Source organism: Ursus arctos, unplaced genomic scaffold (genome assembly GCF_023065955.2).
Source record: "Ursus arctos isolate Adak ecotype North America unplaced genomic scaffold, UrsArc2.0 scaffold_7, whole genome shotgun sequence".
Taxonomy (NCBI): Eukaryota; Metazoa; Chordata; class Mammalia; order Carnivora; family Ursidae; genus Ursus; species Ursus arctos.
In genome coordinates, this window is record NW_026623089.1 from 25,826,080 (window position 1) to 25,843,627 (window position 17,548).

At 50.4% G+C, this 17,548-nt stretch overlaps 1 protein-coding gene across 6 annotated transcripts; it reads right to left on the reverse strand.

Moving 5' to 3' along the window:
- Positions 1 to 4: 4 nt before the first annotated feature.
- On the reverse strand, positions 5 to 14,460 carry PPRC1 (PPARG related coactivator 1). 6 transcript variants are annotated; one of them, XM_026493966.4, is made up of 14 exons: positions 14,281 to 14,460; positions 10,317 to 10,505; positions 9,599 to 9,745; positions 9,387 to 9,479; positions 6,365 to 9,263; positions 6,006 to 6,059; positions 5,106 to 5,163; positions 4,276 to 4,346; positions 2,598 to 3,321; positions 1,506 to 1,649; positions 1,329 to 1,395; positions 1,089 to 1,210; positions 692 to 843; positions 5 to 400 (listed from the first exon to the last, which is right to left on the reverse strand). In XM_026493966.4, the coding sequence occupies exons 1-14, from the start codon at positions 14,431 to 14,433 to the stop codon at positions 297 to 299; spliced, it is 4,977 nt and encodes a 1,658-aa protein (XP_026349751.1). In that variant the 5' UTR covers positions 14,434 to 14,460; the 3' UTR covers positions 5 to 296. The 6 variants fall into 6 exon arrangements, with proteins under 6 accessions (XP_026349751.1, XP_026349750.1, XP_026349748.1 ...); XM_026493965.4 differs by having other exon boundaries at positions 4,276 to 4,343; positions 9,378 to 9,479; XM_026493963.4 differs by having other exon boundaries at positions 9,378 to 9,479.
- Between the last annotated feature and the right edge of the window lie 3,088 nt (positions 14,461 to 17,548).

Here is a 17,548-nt window from a genome sequence, read left to right on the forward strand (position 1 = left end):
GGAATTTTCTCTAGTTCATGTTTATTAGTCTGCATAGTGACTTAGATCTTCCAAACACTGGGGAACCCCTCAGCCCCATCAGAACATAGGAATGCAAGTTAACTTGTTTCGATGCCTGTTATAAAAAATGAATAACCCTTTAAAAAATCTGATTTAACACATTTTTTATTTCACTTTTTTCCATTTCTTTATAAAACAGTCATCTCACTAGCAGCTCTCTCCCCTAAAGTGGGGGAGGGGGGTGGAGGAGGTTGGACACCTCCAAAGAAAAAGGGAAGGGGGAGAAGGGCCCAGGGTTACCTCCTGAGGTTCTTCTGGGCCTGTTTCAACAATGTGTCAAAGTCAAGAGAATCAAATTTGCTCTTTACAGGAGCAGGGTCAAAGTCTTCCCGGTTGGAGTCTATAAAAATAGAGACAGACATCAAGGTCTCTGACAACACTTCCCTACCACAGGGTCCTCAAATAGCCAGCCTCCTCCCACCCCAATAATGGATGGAAATAATATCACCCTGGTTTTAAGTCAAAAAGACGAGAGCCCCCATTTCTCCTCTCATCCCACCCCCTAGGTTCTCTGTGTGTCACATTCAGCATTAAGTCAGCTCCATGAAGGAGAGCCCACTCTCAAAAAGGTTGGGAACCTTTCTGGGGACACTATGAAGTATACCAAAGCCTCAGGGTCTCTTCCACTCACCAAGATCAGAATAGCTTCTCTTGCAGAACTGCCTACGGCCCCCGAAGCAGAGATCAAAGGGCTGTTCATCTGCCTGCCTCAGCTTGTGGCCACTCTCGATGGCTGCAAATGCCTCCTCAGCATAGCGGTAAGTGACGAAGCCGTAGTTGTCACTGGTGAGGAAGATGAGGCAAGGCTAGGATGCCTATCTGAGTACATGCCATGGAGAAGAGATAATTCCCAGGGTACAGAGGGACTGGGGTGGTTCTTCTCATTCCCCAAACGGCCAACCCTCTGACTGTGGGAGTGAAGGTGTCATCCTACATTGCGTAGCACACCAGAGCAAGGAGAAAACACAAAGCATCACGGTAGATGAATGGGATAGAAAGGACGTTCTGACCTTAGGGCCCAAGCTTACCCTTGGACACGGAAGTGGATTGTGCACTCCTCAATCTCTCCGAAAACAGAGAACCTCTGTTTCAGTTCTGACCTAGTCATGCGGCCAGGTATCTTCCCAATGAAGACCACTCTTCTCTCCTCCTATGTTGGAACAAGGAAAATTGACACACCATGACCCAGGGCTACCACTGTAGAAGACTCTGCAAGCTCATGGCCCAGGAGCAAGCCCCATCCTCTGAAGACCAGTTCCTCTACTCACTATTGCACGCTCCTTCTGCAGCACTCTCTGCCTTTGGTAATGGTCATGTGAACGGTAAGAGCTGTACCTGACATGAGAAGAAGGTGCCATCAGCCCCCCAAACATTAGATACCGCAAGTCTCAGAACTCTCAGGCATTTGCATCCCAGATGCACGGACTCGCTGATCACATACTCACCGCCGCCTCCTGTCACTTCTCCGTCGGGGGGATGGGGAGCGAGACCGGCTTCGGGAACTGGATGACGAAGTTGAGGAAGATGACGATGACGAGGAGGAAGAGGAAGAGCATCTTCGGGAACGTCCAGAGGAACTGCAACTGGATCTGGAGGATAAAGGGGCAGGCGGGAATGCTGGGAGTGGTGCAGATCTACTCTACTTACCTCACCTTGACCCCAGCCTTGCCTCCCTGTCAGGAAGCTCAGGCCCAAAGGCAAAGCACAGCAAAAGAGGTCTAGAACTCCACAGACGACCAAACTGAGGCCCTCATGAACTTTAGATGAATCTGGAATGTTTTAGAGTGTTTTGGGACAGATCATAGTTATTTTCAATTATGCAATTAAAAACAAAAATATTTAACAAATCAGTAAGAAAAATAAATGGAGACTCAGAGATAAAGGGCTGGGCCCTAGGTCTTAAAACTAGCTGGGGGTGCCAGGCCTGGGTCTCTGGGTTCCTGCTCCCCTAAAATGTCTCATAGCAGTGCTGTGACCATGGCGTAAAAGGGAGGTGACTTGCTAGACCTGTAGTAGAGATCATTTCTCAAGATGTCATTCTGATTCCAAAACCAAGAATTCTTTGTGAATTAAGCGGGAAAATTTGGGTCTGTTACTGAGAAAAAGGTACTGCTTGAAAATGTATGAGACCATAGTAACAAAGGAACTGTCCAGACTCTTTCCTCAACAGATGATTTGAAGAACTGCCATCAACAACCCACTATCCCACCTTCCGACAGCCCACCAAGTAAACAGCAGAAGTAAGTGATGGATTAAACACGGGTGAGATCCAACCCTAATGATCTCCCCAAAGCAGGAGTCGAGGAAGCAGGAGACCTCAGGGATACCCCAAACTCAAACGGGACAGAAGCTACCTTCTCACAGCTTGCCTCCTTCTATAATTCAAGAAAGGGGGAGAAGACAAAAGCCAAGGACAGAAGTGGAAGCCTCAGGGCCTGAAAGTATCAAACTCAATATGCAAAAGCTTTCAAAGTAAACTGGAGGAGAGCACATGGACTTCCTAAGTGAAGAGGACCTAACAGGCCATCAGAGCTCACCTTCGCCACCTCTTGTGTGGGGGGGAGAGGGACCGGGACCGGGACCGGGATGAGGAAGACGACGATGAGGATGAAGAGGAAGATGCTTCGCTGGTCCGGTTGGACCCAGAGCTGACAGAACGGCTGCTGCGGCCACGGCAGCCCTGCCAGCCCCGGCTTGGGGGGCTGGCTGACCTGCAGGATTTTCGGTAACAGCGCACTGACCGCTGCTTGGCTGAGGGCTCAGGGGGAGTCCTAGTGTTCATGTCATTCCGGCAAGGCGAGGCCTCAGGGGACAGCAAGGCAGATGGGGCGAGGCAAGGAGCTGGGGGATCTGCCTGCTCACTGCTAGTCCTGTGATCAAGTGGCTCCTGGGAGGCAGCTGTGTGTGGGGGCAGGGGGATGACTGGGCCCAGGGACAAGACGGGTTTGATGGTGATGTCCTGATGGCGTTTGACGTTCCATCGGGAGCCCACCTCTGGAATGACTAGGGCAGGCGTCTTTTTGGGGGGAGTCCTGCTCCGGACACAATAGTCATGGTCCCCAGAGCCCACATGGACTGGACTAGGGCCATGGACCCCTTCTTGGAGGCGGGTTGCAGCTGGATGTTTGGCCTCTGTAACTCCTTCAGGCTTCAGGGTTCCCTCCTGGGCGGTAGACTTAGGAGATTTGGCTTTGGCCAGCAGTGAGACAGCAGCCAGGGGCTTCCATAATTGGTGGGGAGGGGTAGCTGGTGGGGTGAGCCCTGTGAGGGGAGGGAGGATGGAGATAGCAGGATGAGATCCGATTCTACACTTCCAAACACTGCGTATATAGGCTCCAGAGACCCCCACCTCATGTCACAAAGTAACCAACAATAGTCAACAGCCCCACTTTTCCCACTGTTGCAACTACTCCTTCCCCCAAGTTCCCATCCTGGGGACGAAGCAACAGAAACGCAGCCAGCTAGGGTACTCCTGAACCCCTCAACCTCTCACTGCCCAAACTTAGCTAGTGACCAGTTCCTGTCCACCTCTCCATTCTTAGACCCAGCCCTCCACCCAGCACTGCCTGAGTTCAGGGCTACATCTTGCCCAGACTCATGTAATCATCTTCCAATGCTCTCCTTCCTCAGGCTTCACGCCCATCTACCCTGTCTTCTCCATTCCTGCTAGAGGGAGCACCCCAAAACCAATTGCTTCTTCAATACACAAGATAAAGTCCAAACAACTTAACATGCCATTCAAAGTTCCCATAATCTGACCTCCTACTTACCACTGTAGCTTTATCTCTTGCTTTAGTTCTACCCACCACCCCCATCAGCCACTACACTCCAGCCAAACCAAACAACTCGCAATTCCCCCAAACATACCAGGCTGGTTTTGTTTCTTCAGTTACTCCAGCTATTCCATCTCCCTAGAATGCCTGGTATCAGTGATTTTCTCAAACCTCTGCTTCAGGGATTACACCTTCTCTATATAACCCTCCCCTGACTGTCCCATCTCAGACCCCACTATAAACCACAAAGTCTTCTTTAACATACCTCTCTGATACTCAACATGGTCATTGGTTTAGACATCTGCTCCCTGGACTACGAGAACCTCAAGGATGAGGATCAGATCTCTGTATTCCCAACACCTACACACACCTGGTGCAAGGCGAGCTCCACAAACATTTGCTGTATACTAATCAAAGGCAGAGTTCCCCACTCTGAACCCACCTGCCACGTTGGCCAGTTCTGGGGCTTGTAACCGGTCTAAGGGCCTCTTCTCCTGGGGAGTGTCAACGCTGCTGGCGGGGGAAAAGGGAAAGCCTGGTTCATTGCCTCCTCAACATCTTGTACATCTGTTTTCCTCACAAAGCAATGGGAGAGGGGTGTGTGCAGAAAAGAACGGGATACAAACTGCCCCATCACTCTCCTCCAGCACAAACGGGCTCTTAGTGACCGAAATGTAGGTTGGGTTTCAACTTGGCTCATTCAGGCTGGCTACGACCTTGAATACCCCCCACTTCCTTTAAGCCAGGAGCCTTGCCTACCTAGCTCAAAACAACCCAAAATCAATGTGGATGGGAACATGCCTGGCAGAACAGGATAGGGTAGCATGAACATGATAAATGAAAAAAGGCCTCTCAGTGCTGGAAGACTGGGGAACAAGGACATCCTGGGTGCCTCCTCCAAGGAGTCAGGAGAGCCCTAGCCATGAACATCTTCCCCACTTGATCTTATACCATCACCAGTGTCGAGCAAGCTTAAAGTTTGTTAAAGAAAGGAAAGAAATCCCCAAAGGCACAATTTGCCAGAAGATAAAAAGCACCTCTAGGACGTGTGGAATCCCAGACTGGCATCAGCAGAGGATGGTACACATCCTCCTATCTCACCACCCAAGACAGTGTCCTGTAGTGATGGGCTGAGTGGGGCAGAGGGAAACAGGGACTCTAAAGCTAACTAAAAGTCCCTGCAACAGAGGCATTCAGTTGACGGTCCTGAAGCGCCGGCCGGCTGCTGACCAACAGCTGTAGGGTAACTCGCTTATATGTCTCCATACTCACCCTGAGTTTCCTACAGCCAGGCTGTCAGCAGGAGCCGGGGGAGGGCACTCCTTTTTGGCTGCAAAGAAACCAAATTAGTTAAAAGGCCAACCAGATGTTCCAGATTGAGGAGGTGCAGAAGGTCTGGCTTTGAGACCCAAAGAAGGAAAATCCACTTTACCTACATATTTCACTGGGTTCTCCCCAGAGAGCCCCATTCTCTTCTAGTGGGTATGCTGCTACTATTTTTAATCATATCTCTGCTTAGAGACATCTGTTAATTACTCACTGAATCTGAGACAGAGCCCAAACTTCTAAGCCTAGCATGTAAGGTTCTACGTGGCCTAACTAACTTCCTGGACTTGTGGTCTCTTTGTTCTACACTTATCGTATTTTATATTCTTCCTTGAACTATAGATACTTGTTACTAATTCAGGAGTCATTTCTGTAATTTTCCTCCCCAGTTAGACCATAAGGTCCTTGAGAACAGGACACAATACCCTCCACAGTACCTAGGTCCTTGCTTTGTACGGAGAAAGCTGAGGTATCCCTTGCCTTCTGAACACACCACACACACTCCTTCCTATACCTCTGCCTTTACTCACCACACACACCATCCTATCTTTCAAGGCCCAGCTTGAGAGCTACTACCCTCTAGAAAAATGTCCGCAACCAACCCAACCCTCTTAGATCTCCATATTCATCTACTCTTTATAGTTCTTGCCATGCTGTACCACCAACCTCTCCCTGGCTTAGGTTGTACTGTAGGTCAATCCTGTCTCTCCATTCCTATCAGAATGAGACTGATTCTCTGAGTCTGCCCCTCCACCACTCCCTTCCTTCCATCTAAGCAACTACAGGGCTGGGCCCAAAGAAAATAGCAACAGAAAGGGGTTCAGCATAGCAACCCAGATTCCTCACCTTCGGATTTCTCAAACTGCTCCAGCAGACTGGACAGGTCTGACGCCTCAATTCCTGTGGAAGCACACAACACAGGATAGGAAACAGAAGTACTCAGGTCCTAGAATTCCCAAATCACCTCGCTTCTCCCTTTATGCTCCCCCTGCCCACTGTACTAAATAAACAAAGGCAGCAACACAAAGCAGGAAGGAATCAAACAAACCCAGAGCTCTACCTCAAGAACACTCCAAACAAACGACCCTCCAAACAAAGCCACAAAGCCCAGCCCCGTCAAGGTGGTTTGTCCTGTTCTATGGAGAACACTCACCATCCAGACCCCATGCCCTTCATTCACATCAACTAAACTGTGTGGCACTTACCAATCTCACTGATGAAAGCCTGTACCACATCCTCAGGACCTTGAGCACGTGGGGTAGGCAGGAAGGAGAGTTTCCTTAGACGGGCTGGGTGGACAGCAGGCAGCTTAGTTACAGTGCTCTGCTTTGGTGTGGGTGTGGGAACAGCCTTGGCAACAGGAGAGGGGGGCTTCTCCCTGAGCCTTGTCTCCTGGGTCTCAGGCTTTAGCCTCTCTGATGTAGGCTCCTCAACAGCCACACTCTCAGCAGACAGACATGGTGGAGTCTTGATCTGGGGGCTTTGCACTGGGGAGGACACCTTGTGTTTCAGATGGGGCGACACAGGCACTGACTTGACCTCCACCTTGGTGGGCTCTACCTGCAGAGCTCCCTGGCCAGCTGACCCAAGACTGAGGGGAGGAGCCATTGGCCCAGGAAGTACGCTTTCAGAAGGGCCAGCTGGAATGCCACTGGGCTCCACCTTGGGTGGGGGAGCAGCTCTCCCAACAGATGCTAGAGGCAAAGGAGGTGGTGGCACAGTAGGCCAGAATGGAGGGTGTTGCAGCCCTGGGCCCCATCCCAAGGGCCCATAGGCACAGCTGGAGCTATAAGGTGGGACTGGGGCTGGAGGGGGTACCCAAGGCACATTGCAAGTGGGGGGCACAGCATAGGTGCCAGGAGTACCAGATACTAGGGGCACTGTTGGTGGGGGGGGCAGGCAAGGATAGCCAGAAGGGGACACAGGGGGATAACAAGGCCAGGGTGGCACAGGAGCATAGTGAGTATAGGGATCAGGTGGCACTGGCCCCATAGACATCGAAAGACTGGGAGGCTGCAAGGGTGGTGGGGGCAGACTGGGGATCCCTTGTCCACTTGTAGGAAGGGGCAGCATGGGTGTCATGCCTAGCCCACCTGGGGGGAAAGGCAAAGCAGTGGGCATTGTGGGAGGCATGGGCTGCAGAGCAGAAGGTGGAGGTCTTGCTGGTAGTGGCAGTTCTTGGGATGGCACCTGCTCAGTGGGTGTTGAGGCCACAGGTTTGCTTGCAGGTGGCTCAGGACTAGGAGAAGCAGGGCTGGGACCCACAGGCACTGAGCAAGCCTCAGGAGGAACTTCAGGGCTTCTCTGCAGAGTTGTCTTCTTGGCTGGGGCTGGTGGGATGACAAGACAAGGGATGTCTGCTAGCCCTGTGGGGGTCTCTGGGAGACTGGGCCACTTCCCAGCTGGGGGCTGGGGACTCCTCTCTTCTGCCTCAGCTTGGCGCTGCTGCCTTCGTCGCCGGTACTCTGATAGGCTAAGAGGCCGAGGTCTGGCTTCCTGGGGTACGGAACTGGTACCACTTTCTACCTTCAAAGGACCCACAACCTCCTGGACTTCAGGGATGACGGTCTTTAGAGAGTCCAAGGACTCTGACTCCAGAAGGAGCTGGGGAGCTGGACTTCCCTGGACTGATGACACTGCACCACGTCTGGGATCAGACGGCCTAGACTTAACTAGCACAGGATCAACTGGAGCCACGTCATTGGCAACAGAGTCAACTGGTGCTGAGTTGGCTGGGACAGGGTCACCTGGTTGCAAGTCATCTGAGATGGGAACAACCACTGTAGGGTCAATTTCTGCTGAGCCAGCCAGGACTGGGTCGATCAGTACTGGGTTAGCTGGGAGAGGGTCAACCAGTTCTGAGTTTGCTGAAGCAAGGTCAACCAATGCAGGATCAACAGGTACAGGGTCAGCTAGAACAGAATTAACTTCAACGGGATCGGCTTCAACAGAATCAAGTGGCATGGGGTCAGCTCGAGCGGAGACGTGGGCTTGAACAGGGTTGGCCTGGATGCCGTCAACCAAGTTGGAGTAAAGGTCTAGAGGATCTTCTTTGTCAGGACTAGCTAGTCCAGCACTACTCTCCAAGCTCCCAGAGCTAGGTTTTTCCAAGGCAGCTGCCCAGGCCCGAGCCCAAGCCCGGGGCTTCCCTCTACTACGAGGAGGTCCAACCTCTCTTTGCAGTTCCTCCTGAGGCAGATTTCCTGCCTGAGAGGTCACCTCTGTAGCCAGGGTAGACTGCCCACGAGAAGATGACCTCAGTCTCCTGGCATAGCCTTCTGCACAGGCTGCTGGCTGCTCTTTGCTCTTCTTCTTCCTGCCCTTTCGAGCTCTCTGGGAGCTCAGCATTGTATTGGCTGGTGGGTTCTGAGGCCCCTTGGGCATCACTGGCTCCATGACCTCCCTGGGCTCCAATAAGCAGACTGACTCCAGCTTTTCCTCCGAGTCCACGGACAACCCCTCTTTCTCAGGGCAGAGGTCTTCCCTGGGCACAGCAGCCTCTGTCTCCGACTCTAGTGTAGGCATGAGTAGCTTCAAAGCTGTACTGGCTTCTAGCGAGTCATCCAGGAGCACAGGCTGGGGCCCAGTAGGGATCTGCCGTACCACAACTGGAATCTCCAGGTCATTACCAGCTGTGGCTGCCTGGCCCACAATCTCTAGCACCACGCAATCCTCAGGCAGTGTCAAATCATCCGGCTGATCCTGAAGCTCATCCTCGAGTGACGTCAGGTGGGTGAGGTTGGGCAGGCAGTATGGATGCATAGCCCGCACCAGCTCACTCAAGGAGGAGATGCTCTCGTCACCAGCTGCTTGCACTGCCATCTCTGCTGCTGCGGTTTTATCTTCCTCCTCTGGGCAGGCCAGGTGCATGGGGAAGTCTGGGATACTGCTCACAGAGTTGTCCAGCTCCCCAGCAAGCATCTGGCCGCTGAAGCTGGCCACCTCCTCCTCTTCTTCCCCATCACTTCGTTGCTGGGGAGGAGGGGATTGGCCCCGGCGGGCTCTTGATCTTGGGGGTCTCCAGCTAGGAAGCTTAGGGGAGGAGGTCTCTAAGAAGGAAGGTGGGGAGAAGTCCCAAGGAGGATCTGAGAGAGACATCTCAACCTGTAGGAAAGAAGAGAAGCTGAAGAAGTTTTCTCCAAGGATACATTCTTCCAGGCCTGTCTCCACACCCTCCTCCCTCCTGGGAGTCTCTGAGGCTCCCCTGGTCAGGCTTACCCCACTCACTCTACTACTGCCTGTGCTGGGCCCCAGTGGGTCAACGGGGGTGATGAGGTCACGTTCCGGGGGTGTCCGGGAGAGGGTGAGCAGCTTGTGCAGCTGAGGAAGAGGAAAAGACCTGACATGAGTTTGTGCTTCACAACTATATGAGTAGGCCCACAGTCGTGGCTCTAACCTTTGCGCCAACCACACACCCCCCCCCCAGGTCCCACACTCACAGAGGAGCCCTCCCGAGGTGACACAAGCAGTTCTGAGTCAGGAATGCTGTCGAACGGAGATAGGTTCTCGGAATCTGCATTGTCCAAGATCTCTGTCAGAGCTGTGAGCAGTGACACCTCATTCTGGTCCTCCAGAGATAACCTGCTCTGCTCCAGAAAGACAACAGGAAGGTCCCACCATCATCCCTAATAACCTACTGGCCACTAAGAAGGACTCAACGCCAAAAGAAACAGTCTCCCAGGCTCAGTTCAGCTCAATTTGCCAGAGAGAGAGATCTGAATGCTAGAAAGCATGGGCTCCAATCTCATTCATTGCCATCTCCCACCTCCCTAGTGCCAAGAGAGGCCTGTCAGAACTGAGGCATAGGCTTATGTTTCATATACTCCCTCTACCCTCAGGTAAGATGTGGGATACTCAGCAGACAACCCTTGGCTAGGCTGGAATTGGACTCAAAACAAATTGGAACCCATTGGACATGTAAGATGGGGGCCCATGCAGGGGGAAAGGCCTTGGACTATTGTTCAAGCCTGACACGGCATCCTCACATGGGACATCATCTAGCATCCTACAGCCCAACTCTCACTGAGACACAAAAAACACACTTCAAGGCTTGGTTTGGGTGTCCAGAAACCAAGATCCTGGAAAGCAGAGCCACTGAGCCATAGCCTCCAATACAAAGCTCCCACCTGAAGACATTTAAGCCCAGCCCCAGCTTACCTCCCCAAGGCTCCCAAAATCCTCGATGAGGGAGATGAGGGAGGCGTCCATGTAGCTCTGCATGGTCCCCAACAGCGTCTCATCCTGCAGTATCAGCTCCTCCATCTCCAGGTCCTTGTCCCTCAGGCAGGGGCCAAGCCGAGACAGACTGACAAAACCAGAATCATCCCCCTCCTCGTGTAGCAGCACCTGGGGCAAAGGGGATGGTCATAAGGGCCTGAAGGCTGCAGGGCATGGGAGCTCTGGGGCAGCTGTATGATCGGCTCTGTAAACCAGGTACCCAGCCCTCCACCAACGGCCCCCGACTCAGCAGGAGCCCCACCAAAGCCAAACCTCTGCACTTGCTGGGCACAGAGAAGTACAACTCACGAGCCAAAGCACCAGTCAGGATGGCAGTGTTCAAGGACCTTCTGGGCAAAAAAAAGTTTGGACTCCATCCAGAAACAGTCGGAGCCACAGAAGATTATTAAACCAGGGAGTAAAAACATCAAAAAGAACGAAATTGTTTAGAAGCGTTGTCTGCTGGCAGTGGTAAGAGGAGACAGTCTGAGGGGTTCACCAAAGGGGAGGCGGTCAGCAAGGAGGCAGTTTCAGCTCCATCACCTTACCTCCCTCAAGTCCCACTCAGGCCTTTCTTCTCTGCTTAGCTCAAACCCGACCCTGTTCAAGACAACTAGGGCTTCCCCAAACCACGCTGATCTCTCATCATACCCCTGAATTCAGTCAGGTTTCTGTAGCACTCATTTTTCTGGCAATCATTATGTTCCTTGCATCATTAAGCAGCTTTGGGGCAAATAACCCTTTGCACCATACTAGCCTATATCCTTCTTGGATCTGGGAAGGGTTTAAACTGTGCTTATACTTCCTGATGATCCATGATGCCCAGCACAGTGTCTTATACACAGTTGACATTCACACTTAATTCACATTTTTATTTTGAAGGCCCTACAGTGTGCCACTCAACCTCTCAACGGTAGTCCCAAAGGAAAAGTCTCCCACCTCGACCACGTGAGCACAAAAGAGAAAGCTTGATTCATTGATTCAGTACATGGAAAAGCCCCACCCCACCACTTGCCTGAAAATTAGCAACATCTTCAGCCTTGTCAGGCAGGGAGCCACCCGCCCAGACCTGTCAAGAGTGTGGGCGTGGGCAGGGCTAGAAGTAGCTAGAATGGGGCTGGCAAGGCCAGAGCCAGGGGTATCTCCACTATAGGAAACAGATGATGAAGGCCAAAAAACAGGAACAAATAAGGACAAGCCAATTCCTCCCTCCCCTTCTGCAGCAAAGGCAAATTCTGCACCTCTTCCACAGGGGAGAAAAAAAAAAAGCAACAGGTGTGACTATACCCTCATACCCACCCTCCTAACCAAGCTAAGGAGTTCCAATGCCCAGAGAGAGAAAAGGCTAGATAATTTTAGGAGGCCACGTCCAGAGAGGATGTGAAAGGTGGCAGGTTTTAGGCACTAACTCCTCCCAAACCTTCACAATCCTATAATTACGACCAGCAGCTGAATGGCACCTGGCTCAGCAAACAATCCTGGGTGAGCAAGGAGGCTGCATCTCAACTTGCCCTGCCACCTACCTGACCCAGCCACTAGGCCAGAATCTTAAGGCAATGCCCAACTCTGGGACCCCCCTCACCACCCCCCATCAGGCAGGTACCCCCCTCTTCACCTGACATCACCTATCCCTCAATCCCCAAACAGCACAGCACTCAGACTACCAAAATCATCTAGAGGCTAAACCCAGGCTAAAAGTGAGCCAGCCACCCGCATCTCTAACCTCAGCAACCTCCCAACTGGCTTTCTCACATCCAGTCTTGTCCCTACAGGGTTCAAAACCAACTACAAACTATTAAGAATACACATCTGATAACTTTTTGAGACCCTCCCCAAACTCCTCCAATGGCATCTTACTGCTCTTAGCACTAGATTTAAACTCCTTAATGTGACTCACAGGGGTCCTGGTCTTCCCCACCAGGCTCTTCTGCTCCAGTTTGTGTCCTTTCTTACCACTGTGCCTCTCTCTCTATGCATCAGACACACAGGTCTCTCCATCTCTTCAATAAGCCATGTTCTCTCCCACTTCAAGACCTTCCCATACTATTTCCTCTGATGAAAGCTTCCCTCCCCCACCATACACAGCCTTCAAGTCTCAACTTAAAATGTCCTTTCCCAGACCCTGCAATGTAGATGACTACTAGCTCATTATATAATCCCAAATATGCTGCACTTTCCTTTTGTCCCACTCATCATTATTTATTGTCTGTCTATCCCAATAAAACCATACAATCCTAGAGAACAGGGACTATGTGTGGTTTACCCCAGGATCCCTTATGTCTGAACACAGTATCTCAATAAATATCAGTTGAAAGAGTAGATTCCACATATCCACCTTTCTTGGGCAGGTGAGAGAGGAAACACAATCTCTCCGTGAGACCCTCTCCCACCCCAGATGACCACCAAAATTGGATTACAGCTGGGTCATGGATCCTTCCTGCCTCTCCTTTGAAAGGTGAGCAGCTCCCAAGCTAGGGCCTCAGAAGCAAGGGCCTGGATTGGTCTGCTGCAACTAACATTACCTGGTAGCCTGCAGCCCAATTCCCACCTAGAACCAAAACCAAACCAAAGCAAAACAAAACACCCAAAAGCTTTCAAGGACTCAGCTTAACTGCTTAAAAGAGGTAACAGTTCAGACTAAGCCCTGCCCACCACTCTAGGTGGCAACTTTTAAGAAGCCCTCTACTGAGGAGTGAGATGATAACGCTAAGTATGGAGAAACGAAGACCAAGGAAACAGAATCTGACAGAAGAAGCCACCATCATCCAATAAATGTTCAACTAGTGTTGGAATAGTTCTTAAATCGCCTCCAACTTTTCCCATCCCCAGCAAAATTGCAAAGAGCTTTAAATATAGATCACCTCAATTTGTATGTGTCAGCTCACAGAAGCAGGCTTAGCTGCCTCCTCAAAAGAGAGGCTGAAGGAAAAAGGGAGGGAGAAAGGATTCTCTTTCCCTTACTTAGGCTTGTCCCATGCATATGTTGACACTCCCCAGACCCCTCGAATCACAAATGAGGCAGCTCCGCAGGCAACCAAAACGCCAATGCCCATGACTCACAACCCACCACAAGCCGGTCAGACAGAAGCCACCAGAAGCTTACTCCACAGCCCTTCAACCTCACTCAGCCTTCTGCCCTCCCCAACACACTCCACCATCCGCAGGGAACTGTCGCCCCGCACATCTGGAAGGTCCTTCACCGTCCGCTGTCGAGACGCCGTGGACCAATGCAGGAGAGAAAAGACTACTCCAAGACCCTGAGCAAAGTTGACTCCAGCAGCCCCTACCTTCCTTCTCGGCCAGGGGCCCCCAACTCGGTCGGAGATGGCGGGACAAGCTGAGACACACCCAGTTCCCAGCAGTGCGGCTCCAACGCCGACACGAGATGCCGGGCAGCCTGGAGCGGGAGCCACGTGGACATCCCCTCCCCGCCCCCACGTGGACCCGCGGGCCACCCCCCCACCAGAAGCCCAACCCACGTGGGTGCCAGAGCCGCCTAGAGGGGGAGGGGAAGCCGACAAGTTCTCCCGGGAAAATTGCTCCCCCCACCCCACGTGGCTCCGAAAAAGCACTGCAGCGCGGTGCTAGGGGCACCCCCACTCGGTATCCTTAAAGGGAGGTCTTAACCCTGGATTCCAAGTCCGAATCTCTGACCCCCCACCACGGGCCATGTTTCCAACACCCGGCTATGCCCCTCCGGCGTTCCAGAGGAATGGCCATGAGAACCCCCGTCTCTGCCTGCGTCCCTCCAGCAAACAGCCCAGGTCGGTTCGGCCCAACCCGTCTCCCGCAGGCAGCCGGCATCGCCTCCCAAGCGCTTCCTCCCTTTCCTGTAGCGTCCACGTGTCACCGCCCGGCACACGCCGCTTTGCTGCCAGCCGCGGGCCGACCGCCAGCCTCTCACCTGCTCCCCGCCACTCACAGAGCCCACAGTCCCATACGGCATTTGGCTCCGACTCCCCCAACTGCTGCCGCGGACTCCACCGCCGGGGTCGGGGCCGGGGCCCCCACTCGGAGACGGCGCGACTCCGTCTCTCCGTCCCCGGCGCGCCGCCATCTTGGCCCCTGAACACCCAGCGCAGCTCTGGTCGCCGGCGCCGCCTCGCCCCGCAGATTGTAGGAAAGGAACTACAATTCCCGGAAGACACTGCAAGACTACGGATCCCAAAAGGCCTTGCGGCGAGACCCACTCGCACCTGGGAAGAGGTCCCTGGCCTCGCAACGGAGCCTGGGAATAGTAGTTGCTTTAAGCGGAGCCGTAGCGGCACGTGCTACAGTCATACTGTTATGCATAGTTTTGTGTTCTATGGGTTGGGGAGCGCGAGATAGTAAGGGGTGGGTTAACATTTACTCATCTCTTTATTTTCCTAATTTGTCCAACTGTCCAAACGCCCTCTTTATCTGACCTTCTATAATGCGGTACTTTCCTTTTACCAGAAAATCCAAGTGGGCCTATGCTTTGAATCAGCACCCCCTAGTGGGCACCCGCGCTCTGGGAGCTAACCTTCACCTAATCTCATACTGCGCCACTACTGCTAGTTTAATCTTTTTTAGTTGTTATAGTTTAATCTTCCTTTATTTATAGTTTCATTAGGAAATAATTGATATACACCACTGTGTAAGTTTCAGGCATATAACATGATTGTTTGATTTACATGTGCTGTGAAATGATTAGCACCATAAATAGGTTCAGCTAACCCATCTTCACATAGGTAAAATAAATTTTTTTTTCTCCTTGTGATGAAATTTACTCTTTAACAACTTTCCTATATATCATACAGCAGTATTAGCTATGTAATGTTGCACATTACATATCTACTAGTAATTTATCTTATAAATGGCAGTTTGTAGAGTTTAATCTTAAAACACCACATTCTTGGGGCCTCTCTGGGCTACTCAGAAACCCACATTGGCACCTCATTACCAAAGGTATTTCCTGCTGTTGCACATCATCTTGCTGTCCTACAAGGACAACTGGTGTTCTCCTGCCTTTGTTTTTCTGTTTGGAATATTCTAACTTGGAAACATCTTTCATGCCCTCTTTTATCCAGGAAAGCTTTTCTGATCATCCCAACCAACCATGATCCCTCTCTATATTTCCACCGTCCATCACTATCACTGCTAGTCATTCATTTGCCTTTTAGAAGCTCCTTCCTATCATTTTCTTATTTTTAAAAAAGTTTTCTATTAACAAAAGTTTGAACACCATTTCAGGGACACTTGGGTGGTGCAGTCGGTTAAGCATCTGACTCTTGATTTCAGCTCAGGTCATGATCTCAGGGGCCTGAAATCTAGCCCCAGTTGCGCTCACACTCAGGGCAGAGTCTGCTTAAGTTTCTCTCTCCCGCTCCCTCTGCCCCTCTTTCTACCCCGTGTGCACGCGTGCTCTCTCTTTTTCTCTCTCTCTTTCTCTCTCTCTCAAATAAATAAGTGTAAAAAGAAAATTCGAATAGCACAAAACTATATATAAAACTATATAAAAAATGCTCTTGGCCTGCAAATTCCAGTTCTACTCCCCAGATTTAATCCTTGTCGCCCTTGGTATGTATTCATCCACACTTTTTGTATCCATGTAAAAATATATAGGGAAAGTTTGAGCTCTACATTGGGTGTAGAGATTACTTAAAAAAAAAAAAAATCAGGACGGCTGGGTAGCTCAGTTGGTTAAGCGTCTGCCTTTGGCTCAACTCATGAGCTGAGGTCCTGGGATCCAGTCCTGCAGAGGGCTCCTTGCTCAGCAGGGAGCCTGCTTCTCCCTCTGCCTGCCACTCCCCTGCTTGTGCTCTCTCTCTCTCTGAGAAATAAATAAATAAATAAATATCTTTAAAAAAAAAAGACTTTTTTTTTTAAAGATATTTATTTATTTATTCGACAGAGATAGAGACAGCCAGCGAGAGAGGGAACACAAGCAGGGGGAGTGGGAGAGGAAGAAGCAGGCTCATAGCGGAAGAGCCTGATATGGGGCTCGATCCCATAACGCCAGGATCACACCCTGAGCTGAAGGCAGGTGCTTAACCACTGTGCCACCCAGGCGCCCCTAAAAAAAAAAAAGTCTTTACCCAAAAAAATGTGACCATTCCATACGTCTGATTCTACAACTTGCTTTTTTTTCGGGTAACAATATATTAGTCTTTACTGAGATCTTATTTACTGATACCTTAGTGAGTACCAGTTCCATTATATGACTATACTACTATTTAAATTATATTTAAGTTATTTCAAATTTTTCACTATTACAGATCAAGTTACAGTGAACATTCTTGTACACGTGTATATGTATCTTTGCCCTTTTGTACATTCTGTCTATGGAATAGTTTCCCTCCGATGAGATTTCCGAGTTAAAGGAGGTATACATTTGACATTTTGGTGGATAATGCCAAACTGCCCTTTAGGAAGGTTGTATCAATATATATTCTCACACACACACACACACACACACACACACACACACACACACATTAATGAGAGGAGAGGGCCTCTACTATGGACTGAATTGTAACCCTCTTCCCCTCCTCCTGGCAAAATTTATATGTTGAAGGGCTCCAGCCCCAAATATGACTGTATTTGGAGATAGAATTTCTATGGAGGTAATTAAATTTAATGACAACATAAAGATGGGAGCCTAATCCAATAGGACTGGTGTCAGAAGAGGAAGAGATACCTGCAAGCCAGGGAAAGAGGTCTCACCGGAAACCAGCCCTGCCAGTACCTTGATCTTGGACTTCCAGCCTCTGAAGCTATGAGAAAATAAATTTCTGTTGTTTAGGCCACTTAGTCTGTGGTATTCTGTTATGGTAGCCCTGGTAGATTAATACAACCTCTTTTTATTTTCTTAATATTTCAAGTGTATTAGTTTTGTCTTTCCAAATAGGCTTTAAAAGCCATAAATTCAGAAACTGAATCTGTTCACCATTTTTTCATAAAATTGTCAAATGAGGGAAACACTGAATTTTATTTCCAATAATTTGGAAATAATTTGCCTATGAGAAATCATTAAGAACCAATAGAGGATGGCACAATTATTCCTCTATGGACGAAACATACTCTTTTTTTTTTTTTCTCCCAAAAAGTGATTTTATTATAGCACTGGGACAGGACCCGTGAGCAGAAAGAGCAGCCCAGAAGAAACAAATTCTAAGAAATGCCCTGTAAATCCTGGCAATTTGGGCTCT

Excerpts from the sequence above, each read along its gene's own strand:
- PPRC1 (XM_026493963.4), bottom strand. The coding sequence starts at position 14,433 with ATGGCGGCGCGCCGGGGACGGAGAGACGGAGTCGCGCCGTCTCCGAGT. Across the intron at positions 3,322-4,275 it reads AGAACTGGCCAACGTGGCAG|GGCTCACCCCACCAGCTACC; the intron begins GTGGGTTCAGAG and ends CTCCCCTCACAG. Across the intron at positions 844-1,088 it reads ATCCACTTCCGTGTCCAAGG|TGACAACTACGGCTTCGTCA; the intron begins GTAAGCTTGGGC and ends CTTCCTCACCAG.